The 18,286-nt window shown below is 41.5% G+C and overlaps 2 protein-coding genes across 2 annotated transcripts; both read left to right on the forward strand.

Moving 5' to 3' along the window:
* The first annotated feature begins 2,379 nt into the window (after positions 1 to 2,379).
* On the forward strand, positions 2,380 to 7,631 carry minar2 (membrane integral NOTCH2 associated receptor 2). Its single transcript, XM_054736126.2, has 3 exons — positions 2,380 to 2,678; positions 6,552 to 6,800; positions 7,026 to 7,631. The coding sequence occupies exons 1-3, from the start codon at positions 2,532 to 2,534 to the stop codon at positions 7,224 to 7,226; spliced, it is 597 nt and encodes a 198-aa protein (XP_054592101.2). The 5' UTR covers positions 2,380 to 2,531; the 3' UTR covers positions 7,227 to 7,631.
* Positions 7,632 to 12,123: 4,492 nt separating this feature from the next.
* LOC107374538 (cytochrome c oxidase subunit 5B, mitochondrial) lies at positions 12,124 to 16,627 on the forward strand. Its single transcript, XM_015942696.3, has 4 exons — positions 12,124 to 12,514; positions 12,781 to 12,851; positions 15,617 to 15,716; positions 16,236 to 16,627. The coding sequence occupies exons 1-4, from the start codon at positions 12,346 to 12,348 to the stop codon at positions 16,346 to 16,348; spliced, it is 453 nt and encodes a 150-aa protein (XP_015798182.2). The 5' UTR covers positions 12,124 to 12,345; the 3' UTR covers positions 16,349 to 16,627.
* The last annotated feature ends 1,659 nt before the right edge of the window (positions 16,628 to 18,286 follow it).

The raw sequence follows: 18,286 nt of genomic DNA on the forward strand, positions 1-18,286 counted from the left end.
GGTTTTTTTGAGCTAGTTAGCCCCGCGCTAGCTAAGTAACTACGGCTGTTTACAGGTTTTTCAACAGCGCGGAGCCGGGACTCCAATTCCGACACCCTCGCCTCCAAAGCTACAAAAATGCTACATTTATTACACGTACCATTATCACTAAAGGAGGCAGAGGAGTAACTAAACATCTGACACAGAGAGCAAGCGATAGGAGACGGAGAAGCAGAGACAGAAGTAGCCATAGCCGTGCTGAGGCTAAGCTAACTGGACGAGCAAACTGTTTAGTATGAAATAAACTGCGTGCAAACTCAAATGGTTCCCTAAAAGCTAGGTGGAACAACAGAAAATGTGTGTTTTAGCGTGCTTTTGTGCTACAATAACTCAGAGATATCCAAGTACAGAGAAATTAAATCAGCTTTAGCGAGCCCCAAACAGCTACACGGAGTGCAACACTGAAAACAGGAAACAGGAAACGCCTTACCGCCAGGTGCAGCCAATCACACACACACACACACACACACACACACACACACACACACACACACACACACACACACACACACACACACACACACACACACACACACACACACTACAGCATGTTAGAATCATCTGAATGACCAATTTAACTACATTGAAATGCTTTTGTAATATTTTAATCTCTTATTCTGGAGTAAAATAAAGAAACAAGCCAAATCATCACATATCTGTGGCATCTAGGCGCATCTTCTGAGCCCCGCCCATTCCACCAGAGTCAGTCCAATTCGCCCTTTCCATCAGAGTCAGTCCAATTCCTTCCAGTTGTCAGACTTAATAGCATTCTGGAACCAAAGAGGGTGTTATAGCTAGTATCATCTGAAATGCAAGATTGAGGACTGAGTTGAGAGGTTAATTGAACTGTTTCTGTAAAGGTTCCATATAATTAAAAATCTAACTTTTGGAACTTTTTATCATGTTATATTGTCATTTCCTCATACACGCCAAAGCCATTTTTGGCCTCATTCACACATTTTCCTCCCATCTCGGCTTCAATTTGGTCCTCTCCTCCGAAGCGGGTCTGGTCTTGGTTGGCATTATATTTTTCATAGATTAATATATAAAAGCCCCATAAACACTGTAGCTTCAACTGACTAATTATCAGGTTTGTCTCCATTATCTCGTTTGAATGAATAACCTAAAAAGTGGCCAGCAAGGGGCGGTTCAGGCTGGAATAAACATAGCCATCACCATTTGTAGACTAATGTGATAAGACAGGAAATAAACCAGAGACATTTGTGTGTATATTAGGGCTGGAAAGAGTTTTTGGGGAATTTGTAACCAAACTTATCTGTAGAGATTAATAAAACCATCTTCTGTTATGAGACTTTCATGCCAGCGAGTTCAGAGGTCAGTCATGTAACATTATGTTAAAAGTGGAATATGGAACACAGACACCAAAGCAACATCTAGTGTGTGGAGGATGTAGCTGCAACAATAGAACAAGGTTTCCATGTTTGACTTTAGCTCACAAAAAATGGGAGCAAAAACAAAAGTGTTGCATTTATATTTTTATTCAGTGTACTTCACATTTAAATAGATGGTAAAACTCTTGCCTTGTCTATTAAAAGCTAACCGTTAGCATTAGCAACTCCATCACACGGCAGAAGCTCCTCCAGGCTTGTGTTATTTGTGGTGATAAAACATCCACGTTGCAAAGCAAGGTCAGTGGTAGAGTCACTTTGCTGTTATCCAATCAGAGGTGAGATGTCCATATATCAGGAAATAATAATAATCCAAATCCTGCCATCTGCAGCTTACTTGTCTGGCTGAATTATACTTCCTGAAGCAGACCCATCTGTTCTCCTGGAACAGGATTATACTAAAACACTTGTTTTTGTACTCTAAACTGTCCCTGTTGCATGCTGAAGGTAGAACATGTTAAAATATACAAAACAAGCTGTCAGTCTAAGGACACAGTGACATAAAAAAAGTCTTTGCTTGCATGAATGAATCAGAATGTCAACGGCATAAAGAGACAATACGGGATGTTAATATGATCAGAAATAGTGTGTTAAAATACAAATGTGCACCAATTGCAATTAAATCCTAATTCTTTTTTAACTGTAGAGATAGGCTGGTGACATACAAGAAAGCCCTCTGCATAGCTAGAGCTGATTTTTATCCATCATTAAGTACCTTGCGTGTACTTCTACACATCACAAAAACAGGTTTATGTGTTGGGGTCATATCATGTGTTATGGATGATACAAGTGCAACCCTCTGTTAGACAGCAGCTTGTTCTACGTAACACAACCCTCTGGTGTGAACGTATCCTACATAGGACACCAGGGCTCTCTCTCTCTCGTTCACTCTCTCGCTCTTTTTCTCTCTTTCTTGCTCACTCACCCGAGAGTGTTACGCTCCTGATGGCTGGATTTGGTTACACTCACCTGCAAGTGATACAGCCTCATAAATACCTTGCTTTTCATGAATTATTATCATGCTCACAGGCTGTGGTGAGCATTCGCATTTGCAGCAATTGTGGATGGAACAGCTGAGCCAAGATGGACATCTCCGTTCTCCCCAACAACAATCACCCTGAAAAGTTTCTCCAGCTGGACGTTGGAGTGTTGGAGTCCAGTCGTGGCCTGTACCAGGTTGGAGCTTTCATGTCCAATCACAGACGATGGCAGAACAGGATCTACCAGCAGGTATGGAAGCTGAATCGAGTTTTTCATAGCCATATTAGGACAAATACTTCCAAAATATGAAAGAGAACAGAGCGATGAGGCATATAACAGTAATCAGCCTAAAATACGTGCAGAAGTCAGAGAAGAGAGAGTTTTTGATGTTACTTGTCTGGCCTGTTTGATATGAGTTTATATATGCTGGATTAGGAGTCAAAGGGTTTAAATAGACACCTGATCGTGATGGCGTTTCACCTCCTACCCAAAGTCGTAACAGAACAAGCTTAATAATAGTAACATTTATTTAATCTTATATATGTTTAAACCTGGATAATTGAGAAACTGCATGAGCACACACTAGGGTCTGTACAGTCATTTCATTAGAGTGATTTAGGGGGCTGCATGTTGGTGTAGTCAGTGACACGGTTGACCGATTGCAAGAAGGTCACTGGTTTAAATCTTGGCTGCAGCCTTTCTGTGTGGCGTTATGTTCTCCTTATGCATCCGTAGGTTTTCTCTGGGTACTCTGTTTCCTCTCACAAAACAAAAACATGTTAGCTTAACTGGATATTTGAAACAGTGTGGTTTCCTCCTTAATCTTGTGGACTTTGAACAATAGATTATAACTTAATGCCCTCAGTTGCTCTTTCTTCAGCTTTCCATTAGTTTGTGCTTCTACCAAGTCATAATTTTGGTGATTAAAGTTACAATAGTTTATAACTGAATGTTATTTGGATGTGTCAGGAGTCAGTCCTGGGGAAAAAGAAAGTCCATCGTCCTTCTGTCGACAGTTTCATTACCCAATAATCTGATCTGTAGAAAAACACCAACATACACCCATTTTGTTATTTATTAAGCAGGAACAAAGGCAACATGGAAACACTGAGTCAACCTGTAAGGTTCAAGATCAGAAGTATTGATTATCAGTTTCTCCCGTAAAAGCAGGATTTTGGTCAGGAAAGTGTTGCTGGAAAGGGTCAAAGGTTATTTCAAGTTCATCAATACAGAGAGAAGTCTTAGGCCCAATCCCAATACTGGCACTGCGCCCTGTGGTCTTCAGTAAAGTGCACTTGGAGGAAGTGCGCAGAAGGCTTTGAGTGCATGGTGCACAAGTGCGCAAATCATTTCTGAATTGGGAGAGGGGGCATTGTGTCATCAACCACAAAACATGCCAGGATACTGGTCTTTGTGCTACTTAAAAAAAAACTTTATAAACAACTTTCAAACAAACAACCAAACAATTATTTGAAATAAATTTACATTCATTGCTGCTTTGCTTAAAACATGCAGAGCATCAACTAATCATCCTAAAATGAACTACTTTCATTGGAAAATACATTTTTTCAGAAAAAGCACTTGAGCCTTTCTCCCACTTCACCCAAGTCCACACCAATACAGGCTTGGGTTAGGTGTTGACCAAGGGTGCAAAAGGGGCGTGATCAACTTCCGCACTTGAGAATCAGGACACCCTATATAGACACACCTCTGGCCGGGATCGTGCAATTGAGGGGCGTAAGGGTGGAAGTGCGAGCACTGGGACTGGGCCTTGTTGAGAAGTAGAAAACATTTCAGACAGCTGAAGATCTGCCCAGGAAGTCAGAGGTCAGCATTCAAGATAAATGACTAAAACCAGAGAACTTCATCTCAGACACTAAAGGTCTCAGTTAGCAGGTCAAAGGTCAAAGGTCATGACAAGACAGTTAGACGGAACCAGAAGGGTAGCAGGAGAGACTTTCTCCTCTTTGAAGAACCTGCAGCTCAGCTCAAGTCGGAGAAGTTTCATCTGAACAAGACATCTGGAACAATAATTGCTATGTTTACATGGGTGCAAATAATCGGAATGAATGCCCTATCAGTTCAAAAATTCTACATGTAAACATGTCAGTGGGAATATTCTGACCTGATACGGCCCGATCAGAATGAATTTCCAATCTGATTAAGAGAGGTGGTTTTGTTAAAATTAAAGTCCCATTAGTTGTCACACACACTGATGTGCGTGCGACATTTGTTCTCCGCATTTGACCCCTGGGGGAGCGATGAGCTGCAGACACAGCTGTACTCGGGAACCATTTGGTGGTTTAACCCCCCAATCCAACCCCTTATTGCTGAGTGTTAATAGGGAGGCATTGGGTCCCATTTTTTTTTTCTCAAAGTCTTCGGTATGACCCTGATCTCCCAGTCTCAGAGCAGACACTCATACCACTAGGCCACTGAGCTTTGTTCGGTCATCGTTCCGACTGACATCCATGTACACACTGATTGTTGGAGTAAAACAACGCCTGCTGCACATGTGTGCAACTTTGGCGTGACATCTTTCCGCCTTTGCAGAAGCTCAGGGAAAGTCTGGGGAGCTGGAGGACGGTGTGAGCGGGTGATCATTAGTACGTTATCCTGCTCTCCTCTCCTGTGGCGGAGGAGCAGTAGCGTTATGTACCACCAAGCCTGTAGCTTAGGTTAAAGCGATCAGTAAAAACAAAAGCATACAGGTAAAATGCATAAAAAGGCATAACAGGAGAAAAAATGTGAGTCAACGGACAAAGCTAGAGAATAAAATAATGAAATGCGAGGCGAAAATATGAGGTTTGTTAACAATTTTTTTCTGGGAAAGACAACTCTACACATGCTCAACCGTCTGACTGAATGCTTGGTGCATGTTTGCTCACAGCATGATTGAATCATTTCAGTTAAGGCCCATATAAACAGAGATTTGGGATTTCTGATCAACCAAGATTTGAATCGGATTAGGGAAATTTGGCGCATATAAACATAGCTAATGAGAGCAAAGTAGAGATGTTTACCCATAATGCACTTCAGCAGCAAGTCCATCACTGCTCTTGACCAAAGCTCTGTAGAGAGACTGAGTTTCTGCTGCTGCAGAACGTTCTGTTGGACCATGAGGTGGACAATGTGTCTATGTTGTCTTTGTTCTTGTTTAATAAATCAGATTGTTTTAGATATATATTTAATTTTATTTTTACATTAAAAGTGCTGTTAAAGGTTCAAGATGCTGCTGAAGCAGAAACTTTTAGGACTCTTTATGTGTAAACTGAAGACCATCCTTAAGTCTGAACCAACTTTGATGTGAATGTGTCTTCAGAAGGCATGGGCAGAATGTCTCCGTGTTCCTTTTCTGAAGACCAAAGGTCAAATTACCTGTCCAGCATTAAAAATTGTTTAATATGTGTCAGATATAAACTAGTTCAGTTTAAAGTCATCCATAAACTACATTTTTCTAAGATCAGGCTTAACCAAACACAACTCTGTTTCTCTGTCTTGTGAAAGATGTGGTGCTGATGAAGGGTCCCTTGCACATTTATTTTGGCATTGTCCAGTCTTAAAGGCACTTTGGTGTCAAATTTTCACCTGTTTTTCAAATCAGCTTTTAAAAAGTGCTGCTTGATGGTATATTGGCAATACTAGGATCTTCTGCCTCAATCGAGACTCCTGCTCACAAAATCTGACGATTACAAAGGGTATGCTCGCTGCAAAGAAATGTATCCTCCTCCTGCTCTGTCCTTTGAAAGATGGCTAAGTAAGATGGTGTCTATCTCCAAGGTGGAACAGATCAGACTTGATAATAAAGGGAAGCCGACACTCTTACAAGATCTTCATATGTACTTTTCCATCTTGATTTGTCTTTTTGTTTAAGGGTTTTTATGTGTATGTGTGTAAATGTCTACATGTGTAAATAGATATACAGTTATACTTGTTCCTCCCCTTTTACGAGTTCACATAGGTTGATTGTAATCACAGTTGAATTGAAAATTGGATTTTTACAAGCAGTTTTTAAACACTTGTAAAAATAAACTAAAATATGTTTAAAAAAATGTATCTTCAGGACCAACGTTATGTCCACAGTTGATGGGAGGAGACAAATGGAACTCTTTTTGTCCACAGAGAGAGCAAACGATCAAACCAGAAAACAGAAGTCCTCTGTCTCCAGAAGGAAGTCCTGTGGTGTTTGTGGACAGATACCTGGAGAAGCACATCACTCCAGTCACTCTGAAGTCCAACGTAAAGAGGAACCCTCTGTACATGGACATCAGAGCCACGGAAATTGTGGACAGTGATAAATTCAAACCTTCTTGGACAGTCAAAGAGTATGATGCCCAAACGATCCGCGGCAACTTGGCAGGATACTTAAAGGTATGAGGGCGTGAGGATGAGCTTAGTTTTTGATGCATGAGCAGATGGACAATTGAGAAGCTATATCTGCTGAATATTATTATCTCAATAATCTAAATCAAGACTAAATGACTTGGATAATTTGTAGCAGAAATCCATCTGTCACATTATCAAATCAAGTGTTTTTAAATTTGAAACTGGTGAGTGTAAGTTTGGATGTTTTGTTGTTTTTCTTTTCATTTGCAGGAGGAGGAGAAAACACCCAAAGACCTGGAATTTTGGCTGGAAGATCTTTACACTCCAGGATTTGACACATTACTTAAAAGGACAGAAGCAGAGCAGAAGAGAAAAAGACTCTGTAAAATAATCTCCTTGTTCATTTTGGTTTTTGGTATTTTTCTTATTGTTATCATTGTGCCAGTTGTCCTTCTACAAAAGAAAAACTGACCTGGAAAAATCTGCTGTAGCACAGACGATCCCACTGAGGCACCCGAAAGTGGACTTGAGAGGAATCAGGATGCTGGGACCCCCCCCCCCCCCCCCCCCCTAGATTTACATCAAACTCTGCAAAAATCAGCAGTTTCAAAAGTGCATGGAAATGGAAATGAAGACGAATGCTGAATAACAACAGCAGTTGTTTAAATTAGATTAGAAGTTCCTGACTCTTTGTGATTCTGCTCTAAGTGATCAGTGATTTGAATGCATGAATATTTTCTGTGTATGTTAATTAAACAGAAGGTGTGAACTACTGGATGTGTAAACACTGGAGTCTAACTACTTCTACATTAATTAGTGATTGATACATTCATAAATGTGACAGATTGCTGACCTAAGGATAAATGTTAATAAAAATAAAGGTTAAATATTGTGCTGCAATATTGTTCTTGTTGGAAACTCATTGTCACATCAAGAAAATGAAGATAAGATAATTAAACTACAGGTAAACAGCATTAAAAAAACAGCCATTTAATAAAGTGAAAAGACTAGAAATATGATCTCAGACATTATTGGCAGGAGCATGTGAGGAATACCCAGCTGTGCTCTATCGTCTGCTTACTCATGAAAACCAGGTCTGATGTGTGATGTGTTTTATACTTGATGACGTATGCAGTGGTATGGTTGCAGCCACTGGCTTTCTCCTCGTGTGTTCTGGAAACTGCACATGCTACGCCAAGCCACGCCACTAGATGGTGCTATAGTACAAACTTATTTTTAATGTATTTTACAGAGACTGCGAGAGACTTTCGGAAGAATTGACTGTACCTGCTAATGGTTTGTCGTTGTAAATTGTTGTGCTAGTAATTATTAAGATCAGTCTCCACATAATTACGCATATATTTTAAAATTAAGTTTCTTATGCTGAAACTTAATTTTTACACATTTTTTTTCATTGAAGAACAAGACATTAACAGCAAATATGGCACATATCAGCAGAAACGTTTTCCAACTTGAACAAGTAACATAAAAATAAACAATAATGATAATAATAATACAATAATAGGCTGCACAGTGTCGCAGTGGTTAGAGCTGTTGCGGATGGGTTCGCTTCCCGGCCTGGGATCTTTCTGCATGGAGTTTGCTTGTTCTCCCTGTGCATGCGTGGGTTCTCTCCGGGTACTCCGGCTTCCTCCCACAGTCCAAAAACATGACTGTTAGGTTAATGGTCTGTCCAAATTGTCCTTAGGTGTGAGTGTGTGTGTGCATGATTGTTTGTCCTGTGTGTCTCTGTGTTGCCCTACGATGGACTGGCTCTCCGTCCAGGGTGTACCCCGCCTGATTGCCCATTGACCGCTGGAGATAGGCACCAGCCCCCCACGACCCTACGTGGACAAGCGGGTTCAGAAAATGGATGGATGGATAATACAATAATAAAAGGGGGAGGGGTCATAGAATAAACGAAGAGTTGATTCGATATGCTCAACACAGAATGAACAAAAGTTATCTTCAACGGAGAAGCGATGTCTTTTGAAGGACAAGCTCCTGAAAAAGACTTGAAATGGACTTCCTTGGCTTTAGGGGGGATTGGAAGTTTTAGATAATTTGTTCTATTTTTTTCTATTTGAGTGTCAGGGAACATTTGTGAAATCGAGTTTGTGTTAGATTTATAGGGAAAAAGGGCATTAGTGAATAGTTTCCTAATTATAGGGTTTTGAATCTATTTGCAGTGATGTTGTGACCATCAATTAAAAGCCCCGGAAGGAAAGGAGTTTGTAAAATTGGATTTTGATAAGAGTTGCAGGAAGATATCATTCTAACGCTGAAAGTACTACACAGTTGTATCTTTTACTCAACAGAACAAAAATTCCAGGATTTGATTTTTAAACCTTTAACCCCCCCAAGAACTTTGTTTAACAAAAGTATACACCAGTACAACAAATGAAGTAGAATGCAGTTGAATACATTTATGCTAACATTTAACTTCTGTATGTCCTGGCTGTCTTTTGGGAAACAAAAATTGACATGTTGTCAGACCAAAACGTTTGGAGGATGCGGGCATCGATTCACTGTCACTCGCGCTCATAGATATGTATATAAACATATGTGTTTATATACATATTTATGCTCGCGCCTACTGTGTTTTCTACTGTGTACTGTGCCTCAAGTCAGGGCCGGATTTATCATTGCAGGGGCCTCCGGGCACAATGTGCCTAGCCCCCCCCCCCCCCCCCCCCAACATTACTGTCACCCAGTAGCACTTTTTAGACATTTCATAACATTGTCAATATTAAAAATTGCTTACTTATGTTGATACAAAAGCATTTACCTCCAGGTCAAAATAGTTTTATAACCTAATCACAAACACTTTTCCTATTGTGCCTCACTCATATGTCTTTCTTCCTCTGCCCTCTCTCTTTTCTTCTCTTTTTCTGTCTCTCTCTTCCTCACAGTGCTCCTATCTTCTCTTCTGTCTGTATTAACAAAAATGCTGTCAATCTGTGGGACAGTGGGGGCAAGAGTCTGCTGTAAAAGAGATGTCAAAGTACAACAGAAAGTAATGCAGGATTATTTAAAAGATTGTACAGTTACTGAAAAGTTTGAAAAGATGAAATATCTGCATGTTTTTTGTTTGTCTTCTGTCTCCTTCCTCCTCTTGTCTCCTCAGGGCTTAATCTTTTTTAAAGTCGACCGTCAAGTAATAAAAATCGAGTGTGTGTGTGTCTGTGTGTGGTGTGTGTGTGGCGGCGGCGGCGGCGGTGGTGGTGGTGGTTGTTCGCTGGAGTTTTTGACAATTAAAATTGCGCCCACATTTTCTAAGTTAACACACATTTCTTTTAACAATGGTAGTTTCTGCATCTTAACTGTTCCCCTGCTTCAGCCCCCTCCACCCTCCCCCTGTGCAGCGGCAGCAAATTCACTGATGTGCCTCGAGGGCAAAACAGGTGATGCGCCCCGCTCCACAGCAGCGAAACGCATCAGGCACAAATAAAAGACAGAAAACATAAAAGGAAATGAGCCGACATGAACGATTGCTTGTTAAATTTGTTTTTGAGGTGGCAACACCTAATTTGATAATGTTACTGTGGCCGTGCTCAGGACGCAGATGTCTGGCGCACGTCAACGATCAGAGTTTTGCATGCACAAGCTGGTTGAGGTTAGGATGGCGGTGAGGGGAAGGTTAAATTGCAAGAGGGTAAAGGTCACAATTCGGTCAAATGTCCGTTTTACGGCGGGCGTCAGATGCCGATACTCTGGCACAGCGCATCCCCTCCTGACGCGCAGGGGCTCGTCACCTGCTGTCTTTTCGGAGGACTGCATCTTTTCGATCATTATCACGTGACAGCGACTCATTTATGAAAGTCATAAAAAGTCACTACAGAGCTGTGAAGTCGACTAGTTGATACAACCCCTATCACAGAGCTCTGATCGTTGACGCGCTCCAGACAGCTGCTTCCTGAGCATGGCCACAGTGACATTCTCTAAGTGTTGCCACCTCAAAAACAAAGTTAACACGCGATCGTTCGTGTCGGCTCATGCTTTCTGTCTTTTATTTGTGCCTTATGCATTTCGCTGCTGTGGAGCGGAGCGCATCACCTGTTTTGTCCTCTGGTGAATTCTCCTCGCCGGTGTGGCCCGCGCACGGCACGCACTCCCGCTCTTTTTGCGGCCAGTAGATCATTTTTAACTGCAGTTCAAAGGTAACTCATGAGGTGAAAAAATATGAAGCCAGGTGGTAGTTTTTCTTTAGGACTGAGAGGAGATGCAGGAAGATAATACACAGACAGGATAGAAAAACAGTCAAATAAAAAACAAACTCGTTTTTGTACCTGGTGGTTGCAAGAAACAGACATGTGAAAATAATCAGAAGTGAGGAACAGAAAATGAAATGATTCTTTCAATGTTTAGATCAGCACTCAGCAGGGACTCTGAGAGGCCTCTCTGAGCGACAGGGTTTGGAAAACACTCGCTTCAGTGGGAGGAATCTTCCCGCATGCGCTCTGGTTCTGCAACGCGCTCCAAGCCAATCTCCACAACTTCAGCTCGCTGTGCACATATGCGCTGAAAGTGAGCTGCGCTGAGCAGCTCAGATGTTCAGATGGGAATCTTTTCTTGGGTGAATTAGCTACATCTGCGATGTGTGTAACGAATAAAATGTCAGTTCGTCTGCATGCGTCGGGGTAATTCTTTCTATTCTTTCTCCGTCAAAATAAACCGTCAAATACGGGAACTATCCGGTCAACACAAGCCTTGCTTTTGACTGTTTTGTTTTCTTGTGAAAATTGTTGGAAAGAGATAAAATTTGACTTGATTAACACCAGAGCCAGTGCGCCGTTATCTCTGTGACGGTAAATGAGGGAAAAAAAAATTGATCGGATCCTGCACGTCTTTTAACACATTGGTCAGGATTGATGCACTTTGTTTTCATTTAGTTGGTTAAAAAAAAGTCGGGCTCGGGTCGGGCCAGAGAATCCTGAAAACCTTTTCGGACCGGTTCAGGCTGGGGCTCCACCCCCCGGGCCGGGCCGTACACGGGCTCAGATTTTAGGCCCGTGCAGGGCTCTAGTGCAGGCACATGAGTTTGCTGCCGTTGCGCAGGGGGTGGGGGGAGAGGGCTGAAGTAGCTGGGGAACAGTAAAGATGCAGAAACTACCATTGTTAAAAGAAATGTGTGTTAACTTAGAAAATGTGGGCGCATTTTTAATTACTTGTCAACTTGTTTCTCCAACGTTCAGACTGCTGCACAAAAAAAAAAAAAAAAAAGACTACTCCTAGCGTGGGCCCCCTTGTGGCTGTGGGCCTCTGGGCTGTGCCCAGTTTGCCCATATTAATTCGGCCTTGCCCCAAGTTGTTGAGTGCAATAAGTGCAGTTATATAAGCGCAATCAAGTTCTTTGCAGTTCATTCTAATTCATCTGATCATTCTTCAGAACATTCTTGAGTTAAAGCAAACTCATAAAATAAAACTAAGACAGAAAACTTTGTTTCTATTTTTATCAATTTCTGGCAACAGGCGAATTGAACGAGCAGGCTTCAGAAACAAGTAAGCAAACAAACAAAAACAATGAAGAACAATGCCCTTTGTGTAACAGACAAGGGCGCTAAAGAGGCAAGTGGCTAGATTTGTGGTTATGAAGAAAACAGCAATTATACGTCATCACTTAGCGCCAACTTCAACGAAGAAGCAAACGAAAATGGCTGCAAGGTTACTGCTCCGTACCAGCGTGAGAGCCGCGGTTAGCTCCCGGGTTTCGCGGTTGTCTCAAGCTCCAGTTTTGGCCCGCAGCATGGCGGCTGGAGGTGAGGACTAGACGGGCGTGTAACCTCGTTATCATGGTGGAAACGTAAGCTCAGCGAACGCAGCTAGCCCTGGGAACCATAGTTACTGATTGAGTGTTTCTGTTTTGTCCCAGACATGCTTTATTCTGTTATCTGTTGGTTGTAAACATAGTCGGGATTATTTGTCTTTGAAGCAGATTAATCTGTGAATGAGTGCAGGCTAAAGATTTGCAGCTGATGTTATATTCCTCAAGTTCTCACTCGTGTTCGGTTTGTCATGTTCTCAGGGATCCCCACGGATGAGGAGCAGGCCACTGGGCTGGAGAAGATCATCATGAAGGCCACGAAGGAGGGAGCGGTACGACTATCTATGTAATGTTTTTGTAATTAAAAATAGTCAAACATCTTCTGTTTTTTAAGAAGTTTAAAGATGTATTTTAATACATTTCAGTGGTCTCTAGGAGGAATGAATGCCTTGTACTGTAAGTTGATCTCTGGAGGAAACATTCCAGTGCGCCTGTTTCAGCACAGAGAATTCAGCTGGAAGAGAAAGTAGCTTCAGACACAGTATTTGGAGTCTTATTTCCTGATAGATGGACATCTCACCTCTGATTGGATAATAGCAATGCAACTCCGCCACTGACTTTGCTCTGCAACATTTATGCTTTATCTCCACAAATAACAAGCCTGGAGGAGTTCTGCTGTGTGGTGGAGTTGCTAATGCTAACTGTTAGCCTCTACTAGTCGAGACGTTCTCTGCTGTTTTCTGGTAACTGAACCAGATCTGTCAGGCTTTTCTTTTCTTCCCATCTATATCAGGAGCTAACGTGAGATAGGTGTAGGAGACCATTTTCATGTTCAGCCTGCTTGATAAACTCAGAGTGTAAAACGTCATCTGTTTACCTGCAGTTGTATAATTCAACTTCTCAAGAGCTGGTTAAGATGAGATCATAGCGATGTTCAGGATTGTTAATTTTATAGGTTATATTGGTCTTTTTATGACTTCAGTCTTACCTGTGGGGGCAGCAGCAGCTCAGGAGGTAGAGCGGGTTGTCCAGTAACTGGAAGGTTGCAGGTTTGATCCCGGCTCCCACCAGAGTTTTGCTGTTGTCATTAAGCAAGGCACTTTACCCAACTTGCCTGCTGGTGGTGGTCAGAGTGATCGGTGGCGTCAGCTCTCTAAAAGCCTTGCCTCTGTCAGTGTGTCCCAGGGCAGCTGTGGGTACATTGTAGCTCATCATCACCAGCGTGTGAATGGGTGGGTGACTGATTGTGTTGTGAAGTGCCTTGGGGGGTCGTAGAGCCCTAAGAAGGTGCTATTGACCCTTTGCACGTGACGTCACGCCACTCATGTGACCGCCCCCTTCGCCATGATGGACGGCAAAAAGACCGTTTACACTGTAGAAACTCCAGTGAAGGTAGTCAAAACAAGCCAGTTTGTAGCCTTTTATCGCTTTTATTTAGTTGATTTGACAGTAAAATGGTTTTAGCTTGCTGCGTGGTTGGCTGCACTAAGAGACAAGGATGTAAACTCAACTCGTTTTTTCTTTTTAATGGTTTTGGTGGAGACTGAGGACGGAGATGAACTGCAGCGATCAATCAATCAAGCTGACTAGCAGCCCTCAGATTTGCAGCGAACATGTTTTTACTGGGAAAGATTAACGTTCATTTATTTCACGAGGAAGACAGGGACAGGGATAAATGTGATGTGTTTATACAAGTTATTGATAATCCTGATGGATGGGTATTTCACCACGGAGGCTGCGCTCCGTCCACTGTAGTGTAAAGCTATTGTAAAGCTATTTATTGGTTTTTAAGGCATTGAACGGGATGGCACCAGAATATTTATCTGACTTGTTACAGCCATATATATCTAGTCGTTCGCTCCGCTCAGAGAGTCACCATATGCTTCTAGTCCCTGCAACTAGGCTCAAAACAAGAGGAGACAGGGCATTTTCGGTAGCAGGCCCGACATTATGGAATGATCTTCCATTATCTGTGCGACTCTCCACGTCAGTAGACGTTTTTAAGAAGGCGCTGAAGACCCATTATTATAGTCTGGCTTTTAAATCTGTTGACTGATGTTGTTTTGTGTTTTGCTGTTTTTTTCTTAATTTGGTTTCCTATATATTTGTTTTTATCTTTTTTTAGTTTAGTCTTGTTCAGCACCTTGGTGACATAATATATGTCTGTAAAGTGCTTTTATAAATAAAGGTGATGATGATGATGATGAAAGCGAGACAATTATTAACAATATTAAAGCTCTAATATATGATTACGTGTGTTAAAATTACGTTATTTATTTATATGAGTGTCGGCGTTCAGAGATCTTCTCATTCCGGTGTGAGAGCAGCAGCTGAACGCGGGAACACCACCAGCAACAGAAGCTGGTAGGGATCCGGACTTTTAAAAAATCAGCTTTGGTGTAAAGTGAAACGCTGTTTATAACATAAAGTTATGAATCCAGAGGGGTACATTTAGGCAAAGTCAGCAACATGTTTACATTGGTGAACAGCTGCAGAGAGAACTTGAGCTAACGTTGGGAAGCTAGTTAGCATACCGCTCTCTATGAGCCCCCGCTAGATGCGCTACTTCTGATAACTGAACTGGGCATAAACTAGTTGAAGGAATGCTGGAGGAGTTTGTTTTTGTTTTGATCGCAAAAACAATTTCAGGCTCTACTTTTCCCTTTGTTTAGTAATCGTGTCGTTCATTGTTTACATGCTTTTGCCATCCACCATGGTGGACCCACGTGATAAGGTGACGCCGGTGCAAAGGGTCAATACAAATGCATACCATTACCTTGTAGAACGGTTCACAGTATGGATCTCTGCCACCTTTACCCTTCAGCTGTTCACGTGTCATAAAACAGGTCAGGGGGCCGCTGTCCTCTCAGCAGACAAACAAGGACATTAACTACATTTATCTCTGACATGAGATACATTACACACTCTTACTGTGGAGATACACACATATGCACACACACGTTCAGGGGAATGTCTTTCTGCTGAGATTTTTTACTTTAATCATATATGGATCATAAATTAAAATCTGCCGTTGAATTCATTAATGAACTCTGATTCTTATAATGCCTTTGTTCTTCTCCCCCTCCTCTTCCTCCAGGATCCCTACAGCATAATGAAACCGAAGAGCTACGCTGGCTCCAAGTCAGACCCCCACCTGGTTCCCTCGATCACAAACAAGAGGATTGTGGGATGTGTCTGTAAGTTGCTGTCTTCGTCTTTTAGGCTGCTCCTGAACAGGATTGAGTCAGTTTGTGGTTAAACACCGTTCTGTTGTTGTTTACTCACTGGTTTCATTCCCTGATTCGTTGTTACATCTAATTTCTGAAACACTCTTCCAGACAGGTGTAACATTTAATCACTTTTACATTTTTTTCTGTTAATTTGATACAATTGTGAGACTTAACATACAGTTGTGTGTTTTATGAGAGTAGTATAGCACTGGCCAGTAGAGGCAGTATAGACCTAAATGCTGACCCATGTTTGCTTTTTGTTTGAATTCACACCTGACTATATCAGCCATATTCGGCCCTATTTTCTGTTCCCATGTGGGTGAACTGTGACTGCATAAACAGAAACAGTTTCACTTGCTTACATGAGCTCATGCTGGTTTAAAAATGTTAGTTTCAACATGTAGAGTCTCCCAGTTCATCTTCAGGACAGAATCAGACAGGATTTTTGTGTCCCTCCTCTCAGTGTCTCCTGTTGTCTCTTAAAAGGTGAGGAGGACAACACGGCTGTGGTTTGGTTCTGGCTTCATGAAGGCGAGGCCCAACGCTGTCCATCCTGTGGTTCCCACTATAAACTGGTGTCTCATGAGCTGCCCCACTAACTTATTAATCTCTCATAAAAGCTTAGAGTTTGACTTGTTTTAAAAATTCCTCCAGAACAAGAAGAGTGGCATTCATTTAATTCCTCAACCTACAGGAGCATCTCGTGTCCTTTGGGCTTTTCTTGTTTTGTCTTATCCTCAGTCTTTGTTTTACACGCTACATTTCCATGGAGACGAGGTGTTTATGGGACCCTTAGATTCAGTTTACGGTGTACTGTAAGATGTTACACTCGGACCATTTGAATCCTCCACTTAAACCAATAAAAAACAACTCTTGATTGTCTGCTGCAGTTCTGTTCAAAGTAGATTCATTCTTTGTATTTTCAATTGGGGTGCTTTCTTTTGGAAGGTTTTTCTGCCTCAGGGCTTCCTGTTCATGAGTGTTCGTCCTTGTGTAGTTATTAAACTTAAACCACTACTTAACATTTACACTGTTGTTAACAACTTATTTATGGATGAATAATTGTAAATATAATCTAATAATTTCACTCAGAAGCTCATTAGTACTTTCTCATGAGAATGGCTGAGTCAGTGGTAATGTAGGCTCTATCTGGAGTATTTCTCTTATCTGATGTCTCCATCTAGTGGCTGACAAGCATATCACACAAATAATTTCTCCTTTTTTCTAAGATGGCGACTTCACGTTTCTTGTTAATGAATAAATCCGACAAATAGAGCTAAAATACATTTTATTTTCACGTCATGTTGTGTTTTCATATATTTTAAAAACGTACTTGTTCGTGAAAAGTTAATCAACTCCGCATCAGCCGAGGTATTTAAATACGAAGCATCTATGCGGTATAACCGTCGACATATAAATATTATAACACTAGTAATAGTACGCTATTGGTTAGTTCTAGTCGGTGCTCAGTTTCCTATTGCACGGAGCTCTGTGGAGCAGGGGGCATAAGTGGAAAAAAGAGATGTATTGCTTACATTATATCACGATACATGATAAGGTAATCACTTTTACTGATTTCTGAATAATATAACTTCTGAAAGGGGACGACTCCGGAAAGACTAAGTCATTTTTCACATACTGAACAGAAGCTGTGGGGTGCCACTAAATACCTGACCCTAAAATAAAACTGGTCATAAATGTAAATCTCTATAAACACATGCAAAAGTTTTTGTGGCAGTGATTTTGTTTCCATTTATTTAATCAGAAAATAAACTAAGATTTTGTACAAGAAAATTATTTGTGTTTAGAACTTGTGTGATGTCCAAAGAGGAAAAAACATGCGCAGGATCCAGTCCTCGGTCAAGTTTACAAGAAATCACATGTTGCAGAACTCTGTCGTAAGGGGATGCAGAAATGAAAGAAAATGATAAAAAATGGTGGTGTGTGCTCACAAGAGCCAGCGGACCCCCAGGGGCTCTCTTGTCCAGAGGAATCGGACTGGTTATGTCCTTTAAGGGGCTCCGCCCTGAAGCTATCCCGTAATACATATGTGTGCTGGTGGGGGTGCTGGGAACAGCTGGAGAGGGAAGAGAAGAAGACAGGTGTTGCTCAACTGCTAACAGGATCATCTTCAATAGGTAACCTGACAGTTGAATGTATGCATGAATACAAACTGAAGCATTTGTAATTTTAGTCTAAGAAAAGAACGCGTTATGTAACCCACAATAATTTATGAGGTGTTTTTAGTGTTTTTGCTGTCTTCATCTGCAGACTCACTCAGAGACTCGACCCCCCCCCATCATGAAACTTAAGGTCATGGTGCCAAATAGACATCTGAAAAGTTCACAGAGAATCTTTTGGTTTCACGGCATTGCAGATGGTTTTAGTCTGGGTTCAACTAGGTGCAGTTGCTATATTATGAGTTCAGGCTTTATTGATTTTAAAATAATCTGCCAGCAGAGAGCACCATCTTCCCAAGCAAAAATCTCCCTGCATTAAACCGTAACGTCACACAGAAACAAACGCCACTAAAAAAC

This window comes from Nothobranchius furzeri, chromosome 6, assembly GCF_043380555.1.
Source record: "Nothobranchius furzeri strain GRZ-AD chromosome 6, NfurGRZ-RIMD1, whole genome shotgun sequence".
Lineage (NCBI taxonomy): Eukaryota > Metazoa > Chordata > Actinopteri > Cyprinodontiformes > Nothobranchiidae > Nothobranchius > Nothobranchius furzeri.